At 46.1% G+C, this 25,869-nt stretch overlaps 2 protein-coding genes across 5 annotated transcripts in view; one reads left to right on the top strand and one right to left on the bottom strand.

The window, feature by feature from the left end:
- Positions 1-4,992: 4,992 nt before the first annotated feature.
- Positions 4,993-23,567, top strand: NUBP1 (nucleotide binding protein 1). The gene is made up of 11 exons (XM_028516340.2): positions 4,993-5,089; positions 5,172-5,276; positions 7,248-7,381; positions 13,472-13,540; positions 17,310-17,342; positions 17,959-18,049; positions 18,711-18,865; positions 20,651-20,761; positions 21,026-21,128; positions 22,482-22,565; positions 23,289-23,567. Exons 1-11 carry the CDS (start codon positions 5,071-5,073, stop codon positions 23,387-23,389), a joined length of 1,005 nt encoding a protein of 334 aa, XP_028372141.1. The 5' UTR covers positions 4,993-5,070; the 3' UTR covers positions 23,390-23,567.
- The window catches only part of TVP23A (trans-golgi network vesicle protein 23 homolog A), a 27,717-nt gene continuing 25,288 nt past the window's right edge, over positions 23,441-25,869 (bottom strand). For 3 of the 4 annotated variants that reach the window (XM_036020935.1, XM_036020932.1, XM_028516352.2), the window contains 3 exons: positions 25,219-25,347; positions 24,520-24,579; positions 23,441-23,686 (listed from right to left, as the gene is read on the bottom strand). In XM_036020935.1, the coding sequence (XP_035876828.1) occupies positions 24,520-24,579; positions 25,219-25,347 (189 nt within the window). In that variant the 3' untranslated portion in view covers positions 23,441-23,686. The remainder of the gene's footprint in view (positions 23,687-24,519; positions 24,580-25,218; positions 25,348-25,869) is intronic. The other variant, XM_036020933.1, reaches the window with a different exon arrangement.

Raw genomic sequence — 25,869 nt, 5'->3', positions numbered from 1 at the left:
AACCATGTGGTCTTGAGGTTGGGGGAAAACACGTGGTTTGTGGTTAGGTGTGGAACCACATGTTTTGGGGGGAACCACACAGTTAGGGGGTTCCCTTTGCCATATAACTCAGGAAGCTGGAAAGTGAGATGTAGCAGTGATGCAGAGCTCTCTCTTAGCAGTCTGGAAGAATGCAGGAGAGATATTGCAGGAAGGAAAGGGGTGAAAGGACTCTTGCTGGTGGGCCATGAGAAGGTGCCATGCAGTTTCAGATTAACAACTCGGGATCCCAGCAACACAGCTGATGGTGCTGGGAACCACGGGAGGCCTACAGCTGAGCAGCACAGATTTCTGGAAGGAACTGGGAGAAGTTCGCTGTGGACTTCTCTTCTTTTTCTTCTGGAGGACAGTACTTCTGACTGGCATGTGCTGAGACTGGCCTGACTGGGTGAAGTGGGGAAGGAAGGGCTGTGTGTTTGTGAGTGTTTTAAGGGACTCTGGGATTTTAACAAAGACATTAAGTCATTACTCTAAGCCTGTATAACTTTTGAATAAATAATTCCATTTCACCAAACTCTGGCATTGAGAGCCATAATTTCCTGACAGCAGGCAAGATGCACCTAGTACAGGGGGACCCCAGGAGGGAGGGTCCATTCAGTAACAGTACCTTGTCCCCCACATAGGTCCATTCTGCAACATTTTCAGCTCATAATGGTTGGTTGGAGTTAGGATGTGAACATGAGTCATGTGATTAGAATGTCCTGGGACGTGGAGGACCTGAGCCACCACCTGTGCTGAAACAATGAGGGTATGTGTCACAGGCTCTGTACCTGCCCACAAGGCTCCCTCTTATCAGAGGCAACTGGGGCATGGCTGCCAGCATCCTGCTGGAAACCGGTTGAGCCCCACTGCCCTCTCCCCTCTCCCTGGAGCATTCTCCAGAAACAAAGCCCATAACCCCAGGGCTTTTTGTTGCCAAATCAGTCATTCCTGACCAGAGGACATTGTTGTTTCACAAACACCTACACCCTGAACATCTGGAAGAGACCAGCAAGGTGATTCATGCTCCTGGGGGTCTGCTCCACGTCCTTAAAAACCCCTCTACCCCCTTCCCCTGGGGATGCAGCCTGTTCAGGCTCAGCCTGCCCAATTGCAGTGTCTCCCCTCTGAAGAAAGCTCTTAATTGGACTTTTCTGGCTCCGGGTCCTTTCTTAGCCACTTCAGCTACCTAACACAGAGAATGAGCTGTGAGAATGGTCAGTGACAGGGCTGTGAAGGAATTCACAAAGAGAAGAAAGTGTAGAGAATGAAGTTTTTATTCACTCTCCAAGAAAGGAGAGGGGTATGGTGTGGAGAGATGCACCAGTATTGAGGTGTGAAGCTTTGAGCTTTTATTGGGTTATAATTGGATTAAAAAAAAGTGGGGAGATTGCTGTTGTGTGGCCCCTGGGCTGTTGTAATGTGAGGCTGCAGTTTGTTCCAAAGTTATCTTCTGCCCCTGGCTGCAGGAAGCGGTTTCTGTTCTTGCTTCCCAGTAAGTTCCAGTCCTGGGGATGAGCTCGGAAGAGTAAAATGGCAGTCACCTTTAAAGGTCACAGGCCTGCTAGGCAAATGGTGTCACATAGCAAATGGGGCTGGCTTTGCCCTGTGGTAAGCTGTATAAACTATGTAATCACCCCTCACCCATTGCAACCATCTCCGCCGTGGAAGCTATAGTGCTGTCACTAGAACCCCCCAAAAGTTTTTAAACCATGCTGTGATGTTGTGACTTGTGAGAAATATATTTTTGGTCTTCTCCCCTCCATTCCTAGCACAGAGCCCCTAAAACCTCAGTAATTTCCTAAGCTTTAAGAGTGATAAATGTGTCTCTGTTACATTAATGAGTGACTTTTGGACCTCACTTAAGGGTGGGAACTGGTTCCCCTTGACAGCCAATCATGTGATTGAAAGGCTGGAATTTCAGTCTCACCCACCTCACCCCACCCTAACGTCCTGGGAGGAGAGGAGGCCTGGAGGCTGAATCAACCACCAGCGGCCAGTGATTTAATCAGCCCTGCCTTTGTAATGCAGCCTTCATAAAAACTCAAGGGACAGTCCGAGAGCTTCCAGGTTGGTGAACCTGTGGAGATGCTGGGAGGGGGAGATGCAGCCTGGAGAGGGCATGGAAGTGCCACACCCTTTCCCCATCTGGCTGCTCTTGAGTTACATACTTTTATAATAAACCAGTAATCTAGCAATTAAAATGTTTCTCCAAGTTCCCTAAGGGCACTCAAGTAAATTCAAACAGGGAAAAGGTCATGGGAAACTCTGGTTTACGGACAGTCCACCAGAAGCACAGGTAACAACCTGGACTTTAAACTGGTGCCTGAAGCACAAGGAGGAGGTCCTTGGAACCCCCAATTGATAGCTGGTAGGTCTGAAGCACAGGTGACAATGTGGTTTGCGATTGGTGTCTGAAGTCAGCGTAGGGAAGCAGTCATGTGGAATTTGGCACTATCTCTGGTACAGTGTCAGAACTGATTGCAGGACACTCAGCTGGGTTCCTTGGAGAGGTGGCTGAGGCAGGGAAAGCAGGGGGGAGCCTGGAACATCTTACTGTGTCAGAAAGCAACAAAGTGCTCTAAGAAGTTGGATTGGTGTTCAAAAGACAGGAGGTGGCTTGATGAGGCTTTGCTGGCCAAATTTGGTGTGTGTGGTGGCGGAACTGACCAGAAAAAATAATGGTAATGTACTAGTGTGGGGTCAGTGGACATGACCCTTCCTCCTCCCATGACTGAGGGCTGATCAGGGGCCCCTGGCCAGAAGGAATGTATTGTTTCGTAAATGGATTGTAATTTCCTCCTTATCACCTTTTGGGAGTGGCTTCCTGTCCTGTGGCTGCTTCTTGGCCTTTTCTTTATACTGAAGTAATGCAGTTTAGAGGCACGTGTAGGACACACACTTGCTTTGTCTGGGACCCCTTCAAACAAGTCTCAGGCTCAGAGGGGTGTGGTCCTGCTTCGCCAACCTGCCACCGTTGGTGGTCCCTGTAATGTAATAAAGGCAACGTCTATTCCACCCAGCCCTTGTGCATTTTTTTTTTTGGCTTATCCGAACAAACAGTTGAGGTTCCCAAGGCTTAACCCCCTGCATTACAACTATAAAACATAGAATTTTTTAAAAATCCATAAATTCACAGTGATTCTTAAAAAGGAGGTGGATGGTGAGCTCTTATTTACAGAGGCAATGTCAGTTAATAAAAGCGGATACGGATAATGATAGAGTTAGCAAAAAGCACACTTTTGCAAATACTGATATGAATGATTCAGGCAAGAATAATGTTAAAACCACTGAATAAAAGGTTGATGAACATATTCTCAACAAATCACTCCAGAGAGACTTCATTAATCACAAATGAAAAAGGATGGCATTCATTGGCAAAACAGGGCATACATCACCTTTACAGAGTAACCAAGGTTCACTTATCAGTTAAACAAGACACAGGCCCAAAATGGGGTCACTTATGCTAAGCCCCACATCACCAAACCAAGACTTAATTACAGTTTTGGTCTCTGGTTCTAGAGATGGAATCTTAAACCAGTCAATCAGAAATTACCTGGTCATCACTAATAAGGTACCTGCATAAAAGACCCCTGCCATTCCTTAAAGGAAAGTACCCTTGCCACAACCAATCCACTTTTGCTAGCATAACTTCCTTGTGCTGCTCCCTTCTGTCTTTCATTTTATACAGCTCCCCATATCTCCTTTCTGTCTGCTAAACAGGATGCTGCTTGATTAATTAATCATTAAATAAAGCTGTGAGCCCTGAGAAACGAACCACCTACTAAGAAGGGCTCTTGGTGGCTGAGCTCAAATTTTAAAAAACAGAGCCTAGCAGCTATTTCCACACAAGGGCCTCTTACACAAACGTACACTTCAGGGAGAAAGCACTGAACTACCTGCCTGCCTGCACTGAGTTTCTGCCATCTGAGCCAATTTATAAAGGAGTTCCTGGAATCCTATTTCAACCAATAGGACTGAGGTTTTCCTCTCCAGTTGGAGCCATCAACTGGTGCAGCTCTATTATGATTAATCAGATAGGGCCTTTGGACCAATCAAACCATGAGGATTCGGAGTCCTCATTTGCATGAGGACTGACCACCCAGGGAGCAGGTGCAGGTACTTCTGTCTACATGAGCTGGCTCTTCATTGGCTCTGGAAGTACACTTTCCATTTCCACCGAAAACTGCGTTTCCCCAGCGGAGCTAAAGCACTGAAGTTACCTCACTCTAGCAGAGCTGTCTAGCCAGAGAGGAGCCTGACTTCATGGCTACTTCATAGCTGAGCTGTTTTGCAATGAATAAAGTTTCTTTCATCACACCCAAAGTGCGGGTTCCCACTGGCACTGAGTTGGCACCAAAGACTATTAACTAACAAAGCCAGTAAGATCTTTAAAATTTACTCAGTTGAATTTTGTTTGTTCACACCAACAATTGGCATTATGTCCCTCCTGCTGTGAAACAAGTGCTGCATGTTACTCAAGTGTCTTCTGACAAAAATTCAACCTTAATCTAATCATGAGAGGTGGAGGGAATCGAAGATCATGGCTATTCCATAAAACGATTTGTCTGGAATACTCAAATTTATCAATCTCACGAAAGACAAAAAAAAAAATGTGGCCAGGAGAAGGAAGGGGAGAGAGCTGTTCTGGATTAAAACAGACTAAAGAGACAAACGAAGGGAAAGGCGCGACTCTGGACTTGGATCCTGTATAGGAGCATTTGGGACAATTGAGCAAATTGAATATAAAGTGTGTATCAGATAATTTTGCATCCAAGTTAAATCTCTAGGGTGTCAAAATCGTGTGGAGGTCACGTAAGATAACGCCTTTGTTCTCAAGAGATATGTATTTGGGTATTTAGGATAGAAGTCTGCAGCAGTTTCCAAGCAGATAATTAGAAAACAACCTCAACCTCCCTACCCAAGGTTCACGCGTGCGCATTGCTCTCTCCTGAGACAGCGCTACTCCAGGGTCAGACTTAATGCCACAAGGCGGATATACGTAAAAGGAGTTTCCGGTGATTGCGTAATTCCTGCGACTAAGGCGGCAAAATGGAGGAGACGCCTCACGGTGAGCGCGCGGAAGGGGCGTGGGCGGCGGGCCTGAAGGGACAGGAGCTGCTCTAACTGTCATTGATCGTGTCTCTGCGCAGACTGTCCCGGGACCGGCAGCGCCCAGGCGGGCCGAGGGTCCGCATGCCAAGGGTGCCCCAACCAGCAGCTATGCGCTTCAGGAGCCGGCGCGGTTCCGGACCCGGGTGAGGAAGGCAAAGCCTGAACAGGAAGAAGTGGGGCGTATGGGAAAACTTGGCGGTGACGGTAGGAGGGATCTGAAGAATGATTGATAGGGACGGGGCGTGGACTGAGGGGCGGGACTTGAGAAATGAGTGACTGGGGCGGGGCCCGAGGGGCAGGGCCTTTAGGCAAGGATCAGGGAAAGTGGCAGAATGGGGGTGGAGCCTAAGGATCAGTGACTAGGGTGAAATCAAAAGGTAAGAGAGACGGGGCATAGAAGAGAGTGGGCTGAATTGAGGGGTGCGGCTAGAAGTTAGAGGTTTGAGTGACAGTAACTGGCCTGGATGAGGCCACCAGCAGGAGAATAGGGTATAAACTTTGAAGGCAGTTTGGGCTTAAATCCTGGCTCCATCAGCTACTTTGTTTGGACAGAATTTCCTTTAAAGAGCTATTCTTCCATTCATCCAACAGAAATATGTATTAATCGGCCCCTAGGCACAGTGCTCTGAGCTGGGAATATAGCTGTGAAAGAGAGGTCACTGCTCTAGTGGATGTTGGTTTAATAGGGGAGGCCCACCATAAACAAGTAAGCAAACAAATAAGTCATCACATCAATAAGTACTATGAGGGTCAAATTGGAGGGTGGGGAGGGCTCTGGGAACTTACTAAAAGGAACTTGAAAAGCAGGAGGCTGCAGAAGAATTTTGAAGGAGTTCAAAGAGAGACTTGGGTTTGATTCTTGGGTCCCACAACCAATATTGACATTGAGCAAGAGTCTTAGCCTTCCTGAGCTTGTTTCCTCACCAGTAATGGGAAGAAAAAGTTAACCTCACAGTGTTGTTTGAAGGATTTGAAATAAGGTGGAATAGTGAAAGCACAGCAAATGCCTGATAAGTCACAGTCATCAGTGACCGGTACTTAGCAAGTGCCTGCCATGTGTCAGGGTTTCTCACCCTGGGCACTGTTGACATTTGGAGCTGGATACTTCTGTTTTGTGGGGGCTGTACTGAGCATGTCAGATGTCTAGCAGCATCCCTGGCCTCGGCCCACTCTATGGCAGGAGCACCCTTCCTTGTGACAACTATAAATGTCCCCAGACATTGCCAAATGTCCTCTGATACGTTTTGCCCTCAGGTTGGGAATCATTACTATAGTCATACCCTGAATAATGATATTTTGGTCTATGATGGACTGCATATATGGCTGTGGTCCCATGAGATTAAAAGAGGGTTGGAAATTCCTCTTGAAAAGCATTCCTCACATGCCTGTGGTGATGTTCATGTAAACAAACCTATGTGCTGCCAGTTGTATAGAAGTATAGCACATATAATTATGTACAGTACATGATAATGCTAATAAACAACCATGTTACTAGTTTATATATTTACTACAGTATATTATACTTATTTTAAAACAGCATACTGTGTTACACTGACAGCTGCCTTATACTTCTCATGTTTACCTTTTGATTACATCATCTTCTTTGTGCTTGATTTAAACTTCTGTTGTTTCATGCAGTAACATGTTGTATAGGCTTGTAACCTAGGAGCAATAAGCCATACAATATAGCCTAGGTTTGTAGTAGTCATTGCCACTAGGTTTGTGTGAGTGCATTCTATGGTGTTTGCAGGATGAAATTGCCTAACAACACATTTCTCAGAATGTATCCCTGTCATTAAGTGATGTATGGCTGTATATTCAAAGCTCTGTTTTGGAGCTGGGAATAAAGTGGTGAATGAACACTTCAGGACAGAGTCCCAGCCCCATGAAGCTTATATTCTAGGGAGAGACAGATAAACCAATAAGTTAAAAAATGACAGATATGATGATAGCCTTATTTTCTTTGTAGCTCTCATTACTACCATTGACTAGGTGGTATTTCAGTCATGATCCTTTGAAACAGCCCTGAGGACTTAGTTGCTTCTAGCCCTTCAGAACAGTCACATCTGGGATTTAGTTGGAGAACGTTATCACCTGAATTGCTTTCTTTGCAGCCATAGAGGAAATCAAAGAGAAAATGAAGACCGTGAAACATAAAATCTTGGTGTTGTCTGGGAAAGGTGGTGTTGGGAAAAGCACGTTCAGCGCCCACCTTGCTCACGCCCTAGCAGAGGATGAAAACACACAGGTGGGACCTCGGGAAAAACTGGGAGAGGCTCCTGTCTGAGGGTTCGTGATAGCTTGTAGAGAACTGGTTCCTTAGACTAAGTTGAATTGGCCTCTTTGAATTTAGCTCCCTGCAGAGAGATTAGGAAACAAACAGCAGTCAAGCAGTGAAACGATACATTTCATTGGATGCTCTAGATACGAAAGTAGATAACAGGTGTACATTTCTCTTGGCATGCTGATTATTTATGTTCAGACTTCTATCTCATTATTAACTCATTTTTGCCTTTTTCTAGGCCAGGGATCTACAAACTATAGCTCACAGCCAAATCCAGCCCATCTCTTGTCTTCTTATGGCCCGTGAACTAAGAATAACTTTTATATTCATAAATGGTTGCTTTTATTTTATTTATTAATTGTTTTTTGTTATTTTGGGACTTTTGTTTGTTTTTAAATAGTTGCTTTTAAATTGTTATGTAAGTGCCTACATAGTAGTCTTAATTTGTCCCATGAAGCCTAAAATGTCTTCTGTTTGGCCCTTGAAGAAAACATTTGCTGGCCCCTGTACTAGACCACTAACTTATACCCAGGTACCCAGATGAGCAGGAACACTCAGTACCCAGGGCTGCTCTCTGGATTTCAGCCTTAATAAAAAAGTATGGTAGAGCAGGGAAAAAGAAGAATACTTTTTACCAAAAAGATCCAGTGGAAATGTACAATACCTGTGATTTTTAAAATACTGTGGGTTATTCATTTAGCACTCATGGTAGTTTTACATTGACTTTAGACAATGATCCTGATATTCACTTTATCATTTTATATCTAATAAAACCATGATTATTGCAGTTTTCAGGTTTGTTTTTTAAAACACAGAACAAGCCTGGCTGGTGTAGCTCAGTGGATTGAGCGCAGGCTGCAAACCAAAGTGTCACAGGTTCGATTCCCAGTCAGGGCACATGCCTGGGTTGCAAGCCATAGCCCCCAACAACCGCACATTGATGTTTCTCTCTCTCTCTCTGTCTCCCTCCCTTCCCTCTCTAAAAATAAATAAATGAAATCTTTTTAAAAAAAACCCACACAGAACACTTCCACCTTTTTGTTGTTTCCATACATGTCAGAACTGCTAGAATAGCGTGGGTGTCTCTCGGAACCCATCTGCCTGACGTGTTGATGCCTGGAGTGAGGGACCTTGCTGAGGACTTGTGTGTCGGTGCTATGTGTGCTGTGGGTTAGAGAGCTCGCTAGTCACTCCATTTCAGTTGCCAACTAAATGCCATTTTCTCCATCAGAACACTTCTGGGGGCCTACAGAAGAGTTCTGTGCAACCCAAACAGTTTTATTTTGTTTGTGTTGAAAGCCATTCCCTACCCTTTCATGGTCTTTGTATGTGCCTTCTTTCATGCATTGTCTTCTGTCTGAAAATTATTTTTCTAACATTTTGAATATTGAAAGTTATTTTTTAACAGATTTTATTTATTTATTTTTAGAGGGAGAAGAGAGGGAGAAAGAGAGGGAAGGAAGCATCAATGTGTGGCTGCCTCTTGCACACCCCCTACTGGGGACCTGGCCCACAACCCAGGGATGTCCCCTGATTGGGAATCAAACCAGTGACCCTTTGGTTCACAGGCTGGCACTCAGCCCACTGAGCCACACCAGCCAGGACTGAAAATTATTTTTATATATAAGGGCTAACACTTTCACTTCAAGTTTCTTTTCTTACTCATTGACAAATGGCCCTTTACTTTTGTTTGATTTTTATTTTTAAAGATAGTGCTGGAAGGGACTGTAGAGGTACATTTAATATTGAAATTTCAAAATTGCCACATATTGCCTTTTTTAAAATTCTAAAAGCTGAATAAATTTCAGTACTTTCTACTTGTATGAAAACCATTTACCTCAGTATGCAATAGCACCCTAAGGTCTCAATATGGTAAAGACTTTATTTTCTCCACAAAACAAACAACAGAAACAGTAAAGCCAACTATAGTGGGCAAGGGGGATCAAGCCTACTATTCTCACATGAGCTCAAACACACACACACACAGCCCCTGAAACACCTCACTAGTATCCAAGAATTCCAGAAACACATTTTTTAAATTGTTGGGTTGCAAAATTACAATAGAATTTGCTTCAGGAGTTGGCAAACTTTTTATATCAGGAGCCAGATGGTAAATATTTTAGGCTTTGCAGGCCATACAGTTTCTGTTGCAGCTCTTCAGTTCTGCCCTTAAACATGAAGGCAGCCATAGATAATCTGTAAACCACGAGCTTGGCCATGTTCTAATAAAACTTTATTGCTACTGAAATTTGAATGTCAGGTATTTTTACAACATGACAGAAGTATCCTTTCGATTTTTATTTTCCCAACCCTCTAAAAATGTACTAGCTTGTGGGCTGTACACAAACAGGTGGCAGCCTGGGTTTGGCCCTCTGGGTTGTAGTCTGCTGGCCCCTGGTTGGGTTTGTAACACCAGGAGCACCAGCACTGGCTGGGGAAGAACGTCTTTGGAGGATTGAAACCTTAGGCAGGCCATCTTGGGGCAGCAAAGTGGCTGGACTGGGTGATCTATAAAGCTCAGCATTCCTGTCACTCACTAGGGCTCTGAATTCTGCCTAATCCCTCATTTCTGTTCCGTTCATTTTATAACGTGAAGAGCTGCTATCACTGACCTATGTGGCTTATATGGGCTTCTCTAGAATCTCATATCTGCCATCCAGGGGTGCTCTAGGGATTTGGGGAAAGGGAGAGACTACTTGGGGTGGGGGACACTGGGCTTGGAGAAGGCTGCATCTGGACTGTGATGGGGACTGGTGAATGGGGGTGGCTGAGGTGGTGGCAAATGCACAGAAGTGGGGCCACCAGGGCAGACATGGAAAGGCAGGCAGTCTGGGGGGATTGTTCCAGTGAAGAGAGCCAGGATGAGCCTGAGCCAAACCAGTACTTTAGGAGCATTGCTGTGGCAGTCAGCCGAGTGTGTGGTTGAGTAATGTTAGAGGGTGGTAGGAAGCCAGCCAGGAGGTGTTACTCATGTTCCCATGAGAGGCCCCAATGGTCCAAACTAGGGCAGTAACTAGAACAAATGGCAGAGAACAAATGAGGGCAAAGTTGGGGAGACAGAAGAATCAGAATCTCCCAACTTTTGGAGAAGCGAGGAGTCAGAACTCTAGTTGAACATTTGGGGTGCAGTCTAACATGGTGACCAACAACACAGGCTCTGGAGTCACACTACCCAGGTTCACACCCCAGCCCCATCCACACCACTGCTGTGACCTCAGTAGATGAGCAGGCTCTCTCTGCCTTGGTTGTCTCATCAATAAAATGAGGCTCAGGCTGAGTGAGGTGATGTGTGTAAGTGTCAAGTGCTTAACATGGTACCTGGCATGTAGTAAGTGCTGAACAAATGTCCTTGGTAGCAATCATTATTATTACTTTATTTCACTGCTGAAATCTAGAGGAGTGATGATATTTCTGCTTTAGTGATAATGAGTTGGTAGTCTACCCAAAGTACAGTGCTGAGCAGGTTCGAAATATACTTGTCAATTCATTCTTCTGTTAATCAACAATCTCTTGCCATTTGAGGGTCAGATTTGTATTGGTCCATTGGCTAGCCAAGAAATCTGTTTTCTCATATTGCCCAGATTATCCAGAATAATTGTTGGTTTTAGAAGCTGTTGGGCATATCCTTCACAGCTTTGTAGAGACAGGCTTTCACCAGGTCAGTTGCAAGTAACCACTTATGGATCAACAGCTATTTACATATAATTACACTTCCATATAATTATGCCCAGAAGTCCTCACTGCACACACGTCTAGACTTTGCAGAATACTGAAGGAAAGCATACCATCCGGTGTGCAAGGATGGCTAGATAAGCTGCATTTCTTTATGCAGTGGTGTTTTTAAAAAATGTCAGCACTTGGGAAAGTGTATTTTCCCCAGCAGACTTACTTGTATCTGAAAGTATCACTGTCTCCAGAAGGTGCACAATGTCAGCACATGGTGTATCTTGTAGATTACAGTCAGATTGCACACATTCCTTCCTGCCCTAAACTCAGCAGAATCGTGGGAAGCACCCTGTCCCTTTTCTGACTCTGAGGAAGGCTGTTTGTGTTAGCACTCAAGGCAGGCAGGTGTCTGACAGCTTGTTGCAAAGGGCGTTGCAGCAAGAGGCAGAGAATTGGGAAACACTCCTGCCTGCTCGCAGGCGGGCTGAGAAATGTGTTCAATTGTGGTTAAGGGAAGCGGAGGAGCCTACCCTGTGACATCAAAGAAGCACATGCCACCTTTCCACTGCAAGTCACCAGCTTCCATAAATTACCACTTAACCTTGCCTAAAGATGAACTTGATCATTGAAAGAGCCATACTAGGTGCTTCAGGACTACAGAGTTTTTAGGCCCATCTCTGGAGTTTGTAGACTCTAAAGTTGGAAGAGCCCTAACAATCTCCCGAAACATTTGTTTCACAGGGCAGAAACTGAGACAGGAAGGGCTGGTGGAAGAGAACCAATCTGTGTGGTGACAGCCGTGGAGGGCCAAGAGTTGGGACTAGACCCCACTCCACCACGCCGTGGGTGGGAGAGGTGTGTCAGGGCTTCCTCTTCCCCTCAGGCTCTAGCACCTTCCACAGAGGCCCTGGTGAGAGTTAGTGCAGGCACGCGTCTCTTAGCTAGGGTTCTCTGGCTTAACTTGAGTAGAAAGTGAATTAATTGGATGGATATTGGGGATAGTGACAGAATCAACAGGAAGTTTGGAAGGGACGGGACAGAGGACAAGACACAGGGTCACTGTGGAGATCTGGACAGCAGGAACATGTCACAGCCTTTTTGGCCACCACCACAGGAGTTTAAACAGTCTGTTTCTTCTGTCCATCCTTGTGTCATTTCACTCACGATTCACTTCCTTGATTGTGGGGAGTTTAGTGCCTCAAAAGGAAACTGATTAGGTTGTTCCCAAATAATTTGGAGACCAGGCTAGAAACCGCGAGTATTGACAGAAGGCTCTGTTAAGGTCGTGATGATGGTATGATTTCTAAAATCATGAAGCCATGACGTAAAGTGCCTGTGGATCATTGACACCCATTGGTCCCTAAGTATCAGAGATCTAGAAGGCCAAGGAAGCCAGGTTGTCAAGTTGTATCATTCTGTTGCACTCCGCGCTGAGTCCAGCAGAGAGCACATGAGGTATCCGGCTGAGCTAACGTATGAAAAGCTTTCCTAACCCGGATCTGAGAGCACATGAGGATGTAGGAGGTTGGGATCTATTGAGAGGCCTGGGGAGGCAAGCAAGAAGTGAATTCAGGGCAAGTTCAACAGTTACCCCAGAGATGCTGCTCTTCGTATCTAAGACATTAGAGCTTGCCAGATGAATACTAGCCAGCTTTCCAGAGAGTTCCTGAAGGCCATTTCAGACCTTATTTATCACACGGAAAGCAGGGTGTTTGGGGTGGAGGGAGTCATCCAGGGCTGCACTTAGTACTAGCAAAGAGGTTTTCTAGATTTCCTTCTTATTTTCACTTCCTTTTCTGGAAGTTGAGCCTAAGCTATTATTAAACTTTAGGATCACAGGAAAATGGGATTTGGTCAGAGCCCAGCTCCTCACTAGGCCCCATCAGGTAGTGGAAAGAACCCTGGCATCGGAGTTGGAAGACCTCAGTCTAGTGTCCCAGCTCTGCTCCTTTCTCATTGAACAAGTCACTGGGCCCCCCTGAAACTTTGGTTTCCTCTTCTTTAAATCAGAGATGACACCCACCCCCGGGCACATGATAAAGGCTAAGTAAACAGTGCCAAGACCTGAATTTCCAGCTGACCTGACACCCGGGTCCTCAGGATCACCCTGGAGCCAGGTCAGACTGGGGCCAGGACAGAGGGAGTCGGTGTGGATGTACACTCCCAGGTTCTCTTCTGGAGTCTTGAACTGTGTCTCCAGGGCTGGGAAGATAAATGTTGGAGCTTCCTCGTGAGATTCTACTTGGTCCATGTTTGACCCACGTTCTTCCCGCCTTCTCCCATCCCTCTTTTTCTTAGAGGCGGGACCCTATTGCTCTCCCAACTGTGTGTATGTGGAGGATTGCATGTTCAGTACATTAACTGTTCTGGTCTCTTCTTGCTCCCCAGGTTGCTCTTCTAGACATTGATATATGCGGCCCGTCGATTCCCAAGATGATGGGATTGGAAGGAGAACAGGTAAGAGCTGTTACAAAAACAGTCAAGTGGTCTCTTACAGCAAACTGTAGTGCTAAACTATTCAACCTAAACAAAGGAGTTAGCAGAGCCCATGGATTTTGACACGGACGTGAAGAAACCAGGTAAATGTTCGCTAATCCATCTGTCTACTTTAACAACAACTGTGGATTGGGAGGTTGGGGAGGATTATGTACAAAGTTCATCCAAAGCGTTCAAGAAGTTGGTTTTGGTACCTTCTCAGAGAGGAAGGGAAACAGCAAGTGAAATGAAGAAGTAAGACACGGAAACTTAGCTGTGACTGGGAAAGCTAGACCAGGGTTGGCTGGGGGTTTGTACCCTGGAAGCAAGGGAATGTTTCTGCCTTGTGGTCACCTTTGGGGAACTGAGACTGTGAAGCAGGCAAGTGACATGGAGTAGGGGTAGGGGCAGAGCCACAGCAGTCTGTGCAGGTGCTAGTGCCTCTCCCTTCAGAGTAGCAAGAAGTAATCCAAGGAGGAGTTCCCCCAGGGATGGTGCTTTAAATCTGGCTGGAGGGCTAGGCTGTTCCAGAGGTGTCAAGATTAGTTCATTCTTTACTTAAGTGCTGACTCTATTCTGGGTTCCGGGTACAGTGGTGATCAAGGCTGAAAAAGACCCTGGCCCTCCTGGAAAGGAGCAGGTGATAGATAACAGAAAGCTAAGGCAGGGTAGTAAGGGGACAGACAGGGTGGAGCAGGGCTTGCACGGGAGCTGCTCTCCGGGAGGGGGTGGTCCGGAGCAGCCTGCTACAGAAAGCCTAGGAAGGGCCTTCTTGGCTGAGGAAAGTGCAGGAGCCCTGAGGCGGGAGAGCTGTGGTTTTCTCTGCAAAGTGGCCGGTGGGGCGGGGGCTCAGGGAGCTGGAGAGTAGCCAGAGACCAATGGAGACATTCCTGGCTCCACTGTGCTCAGGGGTTGGGATTTATTTCTGAGGGTGCTAGGAATGGTGTGATCCCATGCTGGGTCAGGGTCCAGCAGTAAGATCAAACATCTGTTGCCATATACCCTTGAGTAACAAGCTTTGTAGCACACACCCACAGTGTAGGTATACATTCATTGTATTTACTTATAAGTGATATATATACACTACTTAGTGTACCAGTATATAAGTATTTTATGAAAATTTCAAATTTTTAAATGGTGAGATAAAATAGAATCTCGACTATTTTCTTCTCCTACACTATCAGGTCATCATGTTTACCCCTCTCTGAAGACCAGTGACTTAAAGAACAAGGATAAGTAGGAATGTATGAGTTTAAAAAAAGAAGTGAGACTTCAGAGCCAGACACAAATGATGTGGTTGCATTTCTGCAAGATGCCTGAAACAGGCACAGTTGTAGAGACAGTCTGTCTATGGTCACCTAGTTCTGGGAGGAAGTGTGGGGACTGGGGGCAACAGTTGGGAGGTACAAGGTATATTCTTGGAGTAATGAAAATGTTCTAAAATTGATTGTGGTGATGGTTGTACAACTGTGTGGCTATCCTGAAAGCTATTAAGTTGTACACTTTAAATAGGTGCATTGTATGGTACGTGAATTATGTCTCAGTAGAGCTGTTTTAAAAAGCAAAACTTCATTAAGAAAAACAGACTTTCTGTTTTGGCTCCTGTGTTGCTCTAATTTCTAAGATTGATGTGTAATTGGGAGTTGCCTAAGTTCTAGCTTTATAACAGAGGTGATGTGAAGTTGAACCCTGGCTATCGATGAACACCTGTGAAGGAGAGTCTGACTCTTGAAGTAGCCCCAGTGAGCTTCCCATGCACACCCTTTCTCCCAGTTCTTGCTCCCTGGGGACAGTAGGCCAGAGCTGAAGCCCAGGCCACTGACAGGGCAGGTGCTGTGTCACCTGGCTCACTAAAGGTACTTTCTTTACTCCCAGACTTTTAGAGGCAACCTCACTGCTCCACAGTTACCTGCATTTTCTCAGTGTCCCCTCAAAGAATTTGTCACTCTGAAAATACCTCAGATCCAAATTATATTTGAACTCAGGTAACTTTGGTTCCCTGACTATATGTCTAAGCAGAGTTTCAAAATAATCCAATTTGGTAGGGAAAAGGGTATTTTTAAGTATATTTTATTGATTATGCTATTGTAGTTGTCACAGTTTTTTCTTCCCTTTATCCCCCTCTACCCTGCACCCCCTTCCCTCCAGCATTCCCCTTAGTTCATGTCCATGAGCCTTACATACAAGTTCTTTGGCTTCTCCATTTCTTCTACTATTCTTAACCTCCCCCTATCTATTTTGTACCTACCATTTATGCTTCTTATTCCCAGTACCTTTTCCCCCATTCTCCATCTTCCCCCTCCCCGCTGATAACCCTCCATGTGATCTCCATTTCTGTGATTCTGTTCCTGTTTCAATTTGCTTAATTTGGTGTTGTTTTTGTTTTTAGGCTCAGTTGTTGATGAGTTACGAGTTTATTGTAATTTTACTGCTCATAGTTTTGATCATCTTCTTTTCTTAAATAAGTGCCTTTAACATTTCATATAGTGAGGGCTTAGCAATCCTGTACTCCTTTAACTCGACCTTATCTGAGAAGTACTTTATCTGCCCTTCCCTTCTAAATGAAAGCTTTGCTGGATAGAGTAGTCTTGGTTGTGGGTCTTTGCCTTTCATACCCTTGAATACTCCTTTCCAGCGCCTTCTTGCCTGCAAGGTTTCTTTTGAGAAATCAGCTAATAGCCTAATGGGAACTCCTTTGTAGGTTACTGTCTCCTTTCCTCTTGCTCCTTTAAGATTCTCTTCTTATCTCTAATCTTGGGTAGTTTAGTTATGATGCATCTTGGTGTGTTGGGACTCACTAGGCTTCTTGGACTTGAATGTCAGTTTCCTTTGCCAGACTGAGGAAGTTCTCCTTCATTATTTTTTCAAAGGGGTTTTCAGTTTCTTGCTCTTCCGCTTCTCCTTCTGACACCCCCATGATTCAGATGTTGGAACATTTAAGGTTGTCCCAGAAGTTCCTGAGCCTCTCCTCATTTGTTTGACTTCTTATTTCTTCATTCTGTTCTGGTTGAATGTTTATTTCTTCCTTTTGTTTCAAATCATTGATTTGTGTCCTGGTTTCCTTCCCTTCACTGTTGGTTCCCTGCACATTTTTCTTTTTTTTTTTACCTTGGAGATTTCTGACTTCAATTCACTGACTATGACACTTATTCTTAGGAGTTCCAGAGTGTTATTTTTTCCCTGTATATTTTTCTTTATTTTACTTTGTATAACCTTCAGTTCTCCTTTTATTTTCATCCATACTCAATTGTTTCTGTGAGCATCCTGATTACCAGTGTTTTGAACTCTGCATCTAATAGGTTGGCTATCTCCTTGTCACTTAGTTTTTTTTTCTGGAGTTTTGATCTATTCTTTCATTTGGGCCAGATTTCTTTGTCTTGGCACACCATTCTGTATGAATGTTTCTTCTTTAACTCCTTGGTAGTCAAACTTACATACAATTCAATTTTCTGGCAGTTCTGGTTGTTTCTTGTTGTAAAAGTGGTTGTTGTCCATCTTCTGGTTGTGCAAGGAAGCAAAGCTTATACACACCTATGCCTCCATCTTGGCTGGAAGTCCCAGGGAATTTAATTATAGCTTTAATTAATCCCCCTCCCCCCAAGCTATTCATTCCCTATTAAGAGTTTCGTAGTAGCATTTTAGACAAATTGTATTTTATAAAATTGTTTTCTTACTGTGTAAAATTTGTTTGTGCATAAAGTGACCAGGGAGCAGAATTTACAAATGAATCTCGATGCCCATGTTCACACAGGTTCACCAGAGTGGCTCGGGCTGGTCTCCAGTGGTGAGTTTCCACCTGTTTGCCTTATTTTCAAGGTAGTGAATTATGGGTCATGTGTGCATAATGGGTATGTGGTGGGCTGGCAACATTGTTTTCAACCCACCTGTTTATCAGTCAACACATATCTATTGAGACACTTTTCCAGGCATAGGGACTACATTTAGGGCCAGGGACTGGCAAACCATTCCTGTAAAAGATCAGGCAATAAGTATGTTCAGCTCGTGAGCCATACACTCTCCATTATTGTAGGTCGGAAGTAGTGGTGTGTAAATGGATGACCATAGCTGTGTTCCAGTAAAACGTGATGTACAAAAACAGATGGTGGGCCACGTTTGGCCCCCCAGGTTCAGCCCGTTGAGGACGTGATACTCGCTTATTCCAGCCGAGCTGACTGTCATCGCAGCTGTGGTCATACGATAGCTCTTTGCATGCCCCCAGTTTGGTAACTTTCTTTTTTTTTCTTTTTTCAAAAATGATCTATAGATCCAAAGAGTGAATATACTCAGAGATCACATAGTAACATTGTCCCTAAAATGTTTTTTTTCCAGTCCGAAAAGACATAGGGAAGTGCCTTGTGCTGTGGCTTTAAGTAAAATGTTTCTTGCCTCATCCTCTCCAGTTCCTGGAAGACAACCTGGGGGTGATGTCGGTGGGTTTCTTGCTCAGCAGTCCCGACGACGCTGTTATCTGGAGAGGACCAAAGAAAAATGGTTTGCCCCTCTGCTTTCTGTCTTTGATCGCATTCTTCCCAGGGCAGAACTCTGGGTTTCCTGTGCCCCGTCCTGTCCAGATCAGCGGTCTCCTGCTGGGCTCCACAGGGCAGGATTGTTAAGCACCCAGTTGCCTCTTTCTTCACTGGTTGAAGACCGCTAATAGAAATATCAGTTTTTGTTTTACAGATTTTAAATTCTTTTATGGGTTTGTTTCTCCAGAAAACTATGTAGCCCTGTAATTATTTGCGTTGTGGTTTTGTAGTGGCTTATTTGTGTCAGAGAGAGAAGTGTATGAGGTGAAATCGATACCAGGTTGATTGGACAGAGGCTTAGGGTGACAATCCGAAAGTGTCACTTAGGGCAAGATCCCTCAAACTCGGCACTGTGGACACTTGGGGCCAGATAATTCTGTGTTAGGAGGGGGTGGGCTGGGCTCTACACCACAGGTGTTAGAGGTACTCCTGGGCGCTGGATGCCGGTAATACCCCCTCTCTCTTCATGGCAACCAGAAATGTCTCCAGACGTTGCCAGAAGCACTGATTTTGAGTATAGACCAAATGTATGTGTACATGAGGATCACAGCTGTGTTCCTGAAAGAGTCCTAAATACAGTAAAGGGAAAAGAGAAATCTGGCATCAGTGTGGATTCCTCCTTTCAGGCATGATCAAGCAGTTCCTCCGAGATGTGGACTGGGGAGAGGTTGACTACCTCATCGTGGACACCCCACCTGGGACTTCCGACGAACACCTCTCGGTCATCCAGTACCTGGCCGCAGCACACATCGATGGGGCAGTGGTAATCACCACCCCTCAGGTGAGCGAGTACCCGGAGGGAGCTGGACCCAAACCACGCCGCCTGGAAAGCTCTCTTCCTCACAGGGCCCTGAGACCTTGGTTTCCAGATGGCTCTGCAGAAACCTCGTTTATCTTTGGTCCGGGCACTTTCCGTTGACAAATAAGTGTTCCACAGTCGAATTTTTGGGTCCAATAGTGGTTTAGAGCTGCCTTTTAATTTCCCCTCACAAAGCCAGCGAGACAGTTGGTGCTGTTATAGTTTAGATTGGTCCTCCTGGTCGCTTCACCCTTACTGTGCTCGTGCCTCGGGTCCCCACAATCTGCAGGGCCTCTGTACATTTCAGATCGATTCGGGAATTCTCCCCAGGTTTCCATAGAACCAGCCCCAGGCATAGACAGGCATTTCTGGGCAAGCTGCTGTGGTCCTTGCCTCTTCTTTGGTCTTTGCCAGCTCCTTGTATCCCACGAGGCTGTGGGATAGAGGCTGCGCCACAAGGCTGTGCTGAACCCAAACTGAATATAAATCCAGCAGGCAATAAAAGCAGTCAGGTCTATGTTGTACTTTATTATTATTGCCATTGATCTTAACGGGTCCCAAGAAACTAACAGATAATTCTCTTCAGCGATAATTCTCTTCACAATATTCTTCTCCACTCCTAAGAAAGCATAATAAAAAGGGTATATCTTAGTTTGCTTTTAAATCAGTCAGTGCAGCCCCGCATCCTTCACCAAGCCCTCACCTTACTGAACATTTACTATGCCCAGGCCCTGGGCCAGGTACCAGGGCAGTAAAACAGACTGGGCCTCCCTCATGGCCCATGCTGTTCACTGAGGAACGTGGCACAGTGGGCCATGTGAAGGCGCCCAGATCAGGGAGTGGTGTGACGGGACTCATGCCGGTCAGATCACTCTGTGTCCCAGTGGAGAGATGTGGTGGGGGCACATGAAGAAGCAAGGCACTGCTTAGGTGGCTAGAGATGGGGCACCTGGCTCGAGGATGTGGGTGGAGAGAAGATGGACTTCTCCTCAGGAGTGTTTTCTACTAAATTGTGGAGATCTAGTAAGGGCCCCAGTGAAATTACTTAAAAGCTGGAATGTACCACTCAGGATGTGGATGTTGGGGAAGGTTTTCTGTGTGTGGAAGCAAGGGGCCTATGAGAGGCCTCAGCACTTTCCATTCAATGTTGCTGTGAACATTAAGCTGCTCTAAAAATAAAGTACTAGGAAACAACAACAAAAATCTAGTTGACACAAAGATGGTTTCTCCAATATCACAGTTGTTGTGAACGGAAACGAGGAGTCCCCTGGGGTTCAAGAAGAGGGGACAGACCGAGCAGGTACTGGTTTTTCCTCAGGAAGCCATGGGCACACACTCTACAGGTGTGTGCCGTTTGTAGAGAACTCTGGGAAATGTGACTTCAGGCTAGGGGCACCCACTTCCTCTGAGCTCTTCACATCTGGCACCTGATCCAAGAAAGAGTGTTGGCCTGGCGTAGTATGCTGATGAGAAAGTAAACAAGAAAGTAGACGCTGAGATATGTTAAAAGGTCACTTTCCTGTAGATTTATTGTACATTTGATATTTGGCTGTTCAGGTTTATCCTCTCAGGGTTTTGTGGAGAATAAATACGGCCTGGGCAGCATAGCACATGGTCGGCACTAAATAAGTACTCATTAAATAAATGGCACACGTCTCTAAGACTTTATGATGGTAACCCACTGCATTGCAACCGTCCCTCAACCATGCAGACACTCTCTTTCTTGTACTTGAACCTTGAAACAGCCGGTCTTTTGAATCTTGATAGGAGGTGTCCCTCCAGGATGTCCGAAAAGAAATCAATTTCTGTCACAAGGTGAAGCTGCCCATCATCGGGGTGGTGGAGAACATGAGCGGCTTCATCTGCCCTAAGTGTAAGGTGAGCCTGCTGTCTGACCCACCCCTTCTTCTGCTGCCGAGGAAATAGTAGGAGCGGGTCTCTGTGAGCTGGTTCTGCTTGCCCCATAGTCTCCACAGGTGGGATCATGATTAAAATTCACCATTGCTGCTTTGATGAAAATTGTTTTGGTAGTTAGTGTTTCACATTCAAAATGGACATTGTTGAAGTTTCTTTAAAATGTGGTCCAGTCTTACGATTCTGAAACAAAGTCATGATTCTTCCCCCGTTTAACTTGCCTCGCAGAAAGAGTCTCAGATATTCGCACCAACCACTGGGGGTGCCGAGGTCATGTGCCAGGATCTGAAGATACCTCTCCTTGGCAAAGTGCCTCTGGACCCACACATAGGTGGGTGAGTCTAAATGCCCCAATTTGGTTGCTCAGTGGGCCTTCACACTCTGGGGCATGGGCCCCAGAACCCGCCCTCCAGGAGCCCACCCTCCAGTGGAGAGAAGCTGTGAGACATGCGGCAGGTAGCCAAGGGAGCAGGCAGACCTCAGGGAGGAGGGGGGTAGACTTGGGGCTGGAAAAGCAGGGTAGAGATCGGTCAGGGAAGTGCCTGAGTGCAGGAAAGCACTAGGAGAGGAACAAAGTGACTCATAGGGGACTGTTCTGGGACCTGTATTTCCCAGACCTAGTCCTGGTACTGTGAACTCAGGGGCTTCCTGAGCTGCCTCCACCAATTCCCATGGTAGCTCCACTGCTACCATGCCCTCTCACCCTGGGCTCCTTCCCTCACTTGGGTCTCCTTGTTCCATGGGTCAGTGCCCTCGGGGAGTCGAGGAAACGGCAGTTCCACAGTGGGCCTCACCAGGTCCACCTACGGTTGGGGAGCAGCTGTGGGTCATGGAACCCTGGCTCCTGCTTCTCCAGCAGTGCTCAGCATCTGGGGAGCAGTGCGTGGGGGGAGCTGACCCCAGGGGTCCACCCAGGATTGGCGGTGGGCAGAGCAGATGGAGGAGGTGAGAACGCCATGTGGCTGCTGGCACAGGCCCCAGCATCTCACTCACCCACACACTGGGTCAGCATGTGGCCCCAGGGACAATGCGTGTCCACAGCAGGGCGTTGGAGTGGACAGTTTCGTGAAAGATTAGCAGATGGATTGATACCAATGTGGAAGGACCCCCAAGATGAAATTATACAAGGAAAAAGCAATGGGTATAACATGTATATTTTATGCCCCCATTCATTTTCTGTCTTTAAGTATGTGGGTGTGTATGTACATATATATGCCATGTTGATATGCACATCTTATTTCTAGAAAGACATCTGAAACACTGGTAGTCTCGTTTGGACTCTTTTATGGTATGGCATTTTGTATTCCATACTTTTTTACCATGTGCATTCATTATCATTTTACTCAAAAGAACTAATTAATCTTTTAAAATACAGACACCCAGAGGCTGCCGAATCTGTTCTTTGTGGGGCCCTGGAATCTGGTTTGTAGGCACACACACTATACACCATTGGCCAGGTGGGGGGCTGAGCTGTGTTGAAATGCGAGCCAAGGTCCCTGCTGGACAGAGAGGAAGCAAGTGAGGTCCTTTGAGACCCCTGGCAGTCTTTCTGGGCTTTGCTCTTCCTCATGAATGTGGTGGGTTCAACATCTTCTTCATCACAGGCATGGGATTAGAACCCCAGTGTCACGTTGCCAGTTTGTTTTTTTTAGGGACTTAATTTTCTTTCATTTGTTTCTTTAAGGTAAGAGTTGTGATGAAGGACGGTCTTTTTTGATTGATGTGCCAGATTCACCAGCCACATTAGCCTACAGGAGCATAATTCAAAGTAAGTGTTCATGTGAGTCTTGTGAATCCAGATGGCTGTGGGGCCAGGAAGCGACATAAATGAGCGAAGTGGGCTGGGTACGAGAAGATCCCATTTAGGATCACAAATGGTCACTGCCACACGACAGTAAGGACAGAGGGTCTGGGATGACCTGGAGAGTCTCTCCCTCGGCCCAGGAAGCCAGGAGTCAGTGAGAAATCTTTCAGTACATCAATATTGTGAAATAAGTCATAGTTTAAAAGACACAGTGAGGGTGAATTTTAAAGCATAGGAAATACATCTGAGTAAAGCTGTGAAAAGCAAATTAAGGAAAAAAAAACACACACAAAGCCTCGTGAGCCAAACCAAGCCCGCATGCAGGCCTGATTCCCCCAGATGTAGGGCAGAGGTGTCAGTATTACAGCTCAGGGGCTTGGTGTGTCTTGGTTTTTATTGCCTAGTAAAGTGGTGTCAGGGGCAAATGACATCATTCCCAGGCTTCTTGACCTACAGAATGGACCAAGGAAAGGCCTCCAGCTGGTGGTTTAAAGCACAGATGGGCAGTGCGTGGTATTCAGGTCACTCTGAAGATTCAGAGCCCCGACAGAAACGGGGCTTTTTAGGGTATCAGGCCCTCTGGGGATTCCATCCCCATCTAGAAGTGCCCTGGCCAGGCACAGGGCAGGGCTGGCTGGGGGACTAAGGAGTCATCACTGCTTCTCTGCCTGGCGTCTTGTTTTCCAGGAATCCAAGAGTTTTGTAGTCTCCACCAGCCAAAAGAAGAGAGAACCTCATTAGCCCCTGAAACACAGCAGAACGTTCTGGATGAAAGCAGCCCGTCCTGACTGCCCCGGGCAGAGTAGGGGATCGCAGGCAGAGGGACCAGACTCGGGAGCGGGGTGAAGTCACTTTTGCAGAGACACTTTAATCATCTAATATTTGTACAGTTTTGTTTAGAACATATGTAAAGGGCATTCTTTACAAATGTGCCATTTAAAAAATAAAAACATCTCCTCAACCCTTTCCCAAGGCCTGCTTCACTGAAAATCCAACAGTTTGTTGGTCGTGGAATTCTTCTCTGCTGCAGGCTTGTTTGATTACAGACCCTCTCACGTCGGTTACTGCCGCCTCTGAAGACAAGTCTGGAAAGGAAACAGATGACGTGTGGCTTCAGTGCAGAATACACAGCCGTGGTCCTGGCAGTCCATCACCTTAACCGCTCGGCCACCCAGTCCCACTCACAGTCATGGTTCTAAACAGCATAGTCCACAGTTACTCTTCAGCTTGAGGAACAGTTAGAATATTAATTGAGCCTCAAGCTAAGGCTTGTTCTGAGGGTAAGCATGTGATACAGCTGAGGTAGTCAAAATACCTGTGAGAAGCCTGAAAATCGCCCGCATACACAGAGTTGGGGGTCTGTGTCAATGCTGTGTTACACTGCATTCAGCGATTCCCAGTGTCATATAATACATTTCATAGGGGTTTTGTCAATTACATAAAAAGGAAAGACATATAAAGTCTAGAATTATCTACGTTGCTGTGAGACGCTCACTCTTTGCATGACAGATGCACAGGAACTGAGATGGCGGAGAGAAGAGAAAATTCCTGTTTGTCATCTTACTGTGGGCCTAAGTGCCCACAGTAAGGAGGGTGGGCAAATCCCCTTGTTCTTTCCCTCCCACTCTCTCATTTCCTCCCTGCCCCCCCCCCCCCCTGATCTCCTTCATGTTTGCACATGTGGTCAAACTGGACAAGTCCAATGTGAGGAAGTTGGGACCCTGGTCAAGGGTGATAAGGTCACAAAGCCCCAGGAATGCCTGGCACCCAGGCTAGTTCCTGCCTGGCTCTGCACCTGGCCCTCAGGCCTCGGGGAAGCCCACCCAGACCACAGGCACAGCTGAGCGCCGGGGAGCTGCTCTCCTCACAGGCCCCCAGCCCTGCACTGTCCAGACCGTGCCTAGATCCCACCTCTCACCTAGCACTTGTGGATCTCCAGCCCCTCCAGGCCAGGCTTCCGAAAGTCACTTGGGCAGGCCTGCAAGGGAAAAGTCAGCCATGGTTTTTGGTCCCCACCTGTGCGTGGCCCAATTCTGGTTCAAATCCAGAGCAAACCTGTAATGTACCAAGAGCCTACAGAGCTGGTTGCTGAATGTCTTAGCATAAAGCGGCACCGTAAATATTAACATGATTCAAACCACTCCAGGATGAGCCTGGTCAAATTTAAAATATTTCTCACTTCTGGAAACCATATGCAAGGTTAAAAAATTTTTTGTGTGACTCTTAATTCTATAGTTTTTAAAATTAACAATAAAAGTCACAGAAGGATAAGTACTGTGTGATTCCACTTGAGTGAGGTCCCTGGAGTCATCCCAGTCGTAGGAACAGGAAGGAGGATCCTGGCTTACTGGGTACAGTTTCAGTTTGGGAAGGTGGCCGAGTGCTGGGTGGAGAAGGATGCTTGCACAGCATGTAAATGTACTCGATGACACTGCACCATACACTTAACATAGTTAAAATGGTGAACTTTACGTTTGTGTATTTGAGCACAGTTTTAAAAGCTAACAGTGGCAGCCTGGCCAAGATGGAAAACATTAAAAACTGCAGTTGCCACCAGGCCTCCTTCACTTGAGCTTCTGGAGAGCAGGGGTCCGGGAGTCGGCTTTCAGTAACTCACCGTCTGGAACACTGCCTGGGACAGAAAGCCGGCTGTGACTTTGCTGATGTCACTCTCGCCTCCCATCTTACAAAGGATGTAGCCATATAGGTTAGCGGCCTGGAGAGAAATCCCAGCTATCACAAGCGCCTGCACTCATAAAAAGCAAAGGGAAGTTTGCTGAGCATATACTGAAATGTTCCTTCCAACCCAGGTAGCAGGGGCTCAGGCCTACACAAAAAGTAACAACCAACCTTTACTGAACATTTACAAATACTGATGGACACCTCTCAGTGATCAACACCCTGAGAAGCTGGTGCCATTATCATCCCAGAGAAACTACAGTTGCCCAAAGTCCAAGAGCTAATGTGTGGCCAAGCCAGGATCCCCACTCCAGAGCCCACACCTTTAAGCACACTGTTGCCTATACCATCTGTGGATATTCTGTCTTCTCAACAAATGAACCCGGTCATGGCAACAAATACAGTAACTCTGAAAGAAAACTTCAGAACTCTGAGGCTAATTTATTCCCCACTGAGGAAGGGTTCTCTGTCCAAGGTAGGATGTCATATGCTTTTTCTAAAAATGCCTCTCTTAGCCACATCATTCATATGTGCCATAGGTGGAAACAACCATGTCCATCAATGAATGAAGGGACAAATAAAATGTGGC

The sequence above is a fragment of the Phyllostomus discolor genome, chromosome 3 (genome assembly GCF_004126475.2).
Source record: "Phyllostomus discolor isolate MPI-MPIP mPhyDis1 chromosome 3, mPhyDis1.pri.v3, whole genome shotgun sequence".
In the NCBI taxonomy this organism is placed as follows: Eukaryota; Metazoa; Chordata; class Mammalia; order Chiroptera; family Phyllostomidae; genus Phyllostomus; species Phyllostomus discolor.
The sequence above is the reverse complement of the archived record's forward strand: the minus strand, read 5'-3'. Positions and strand labels throughout refer to the sequence as shown.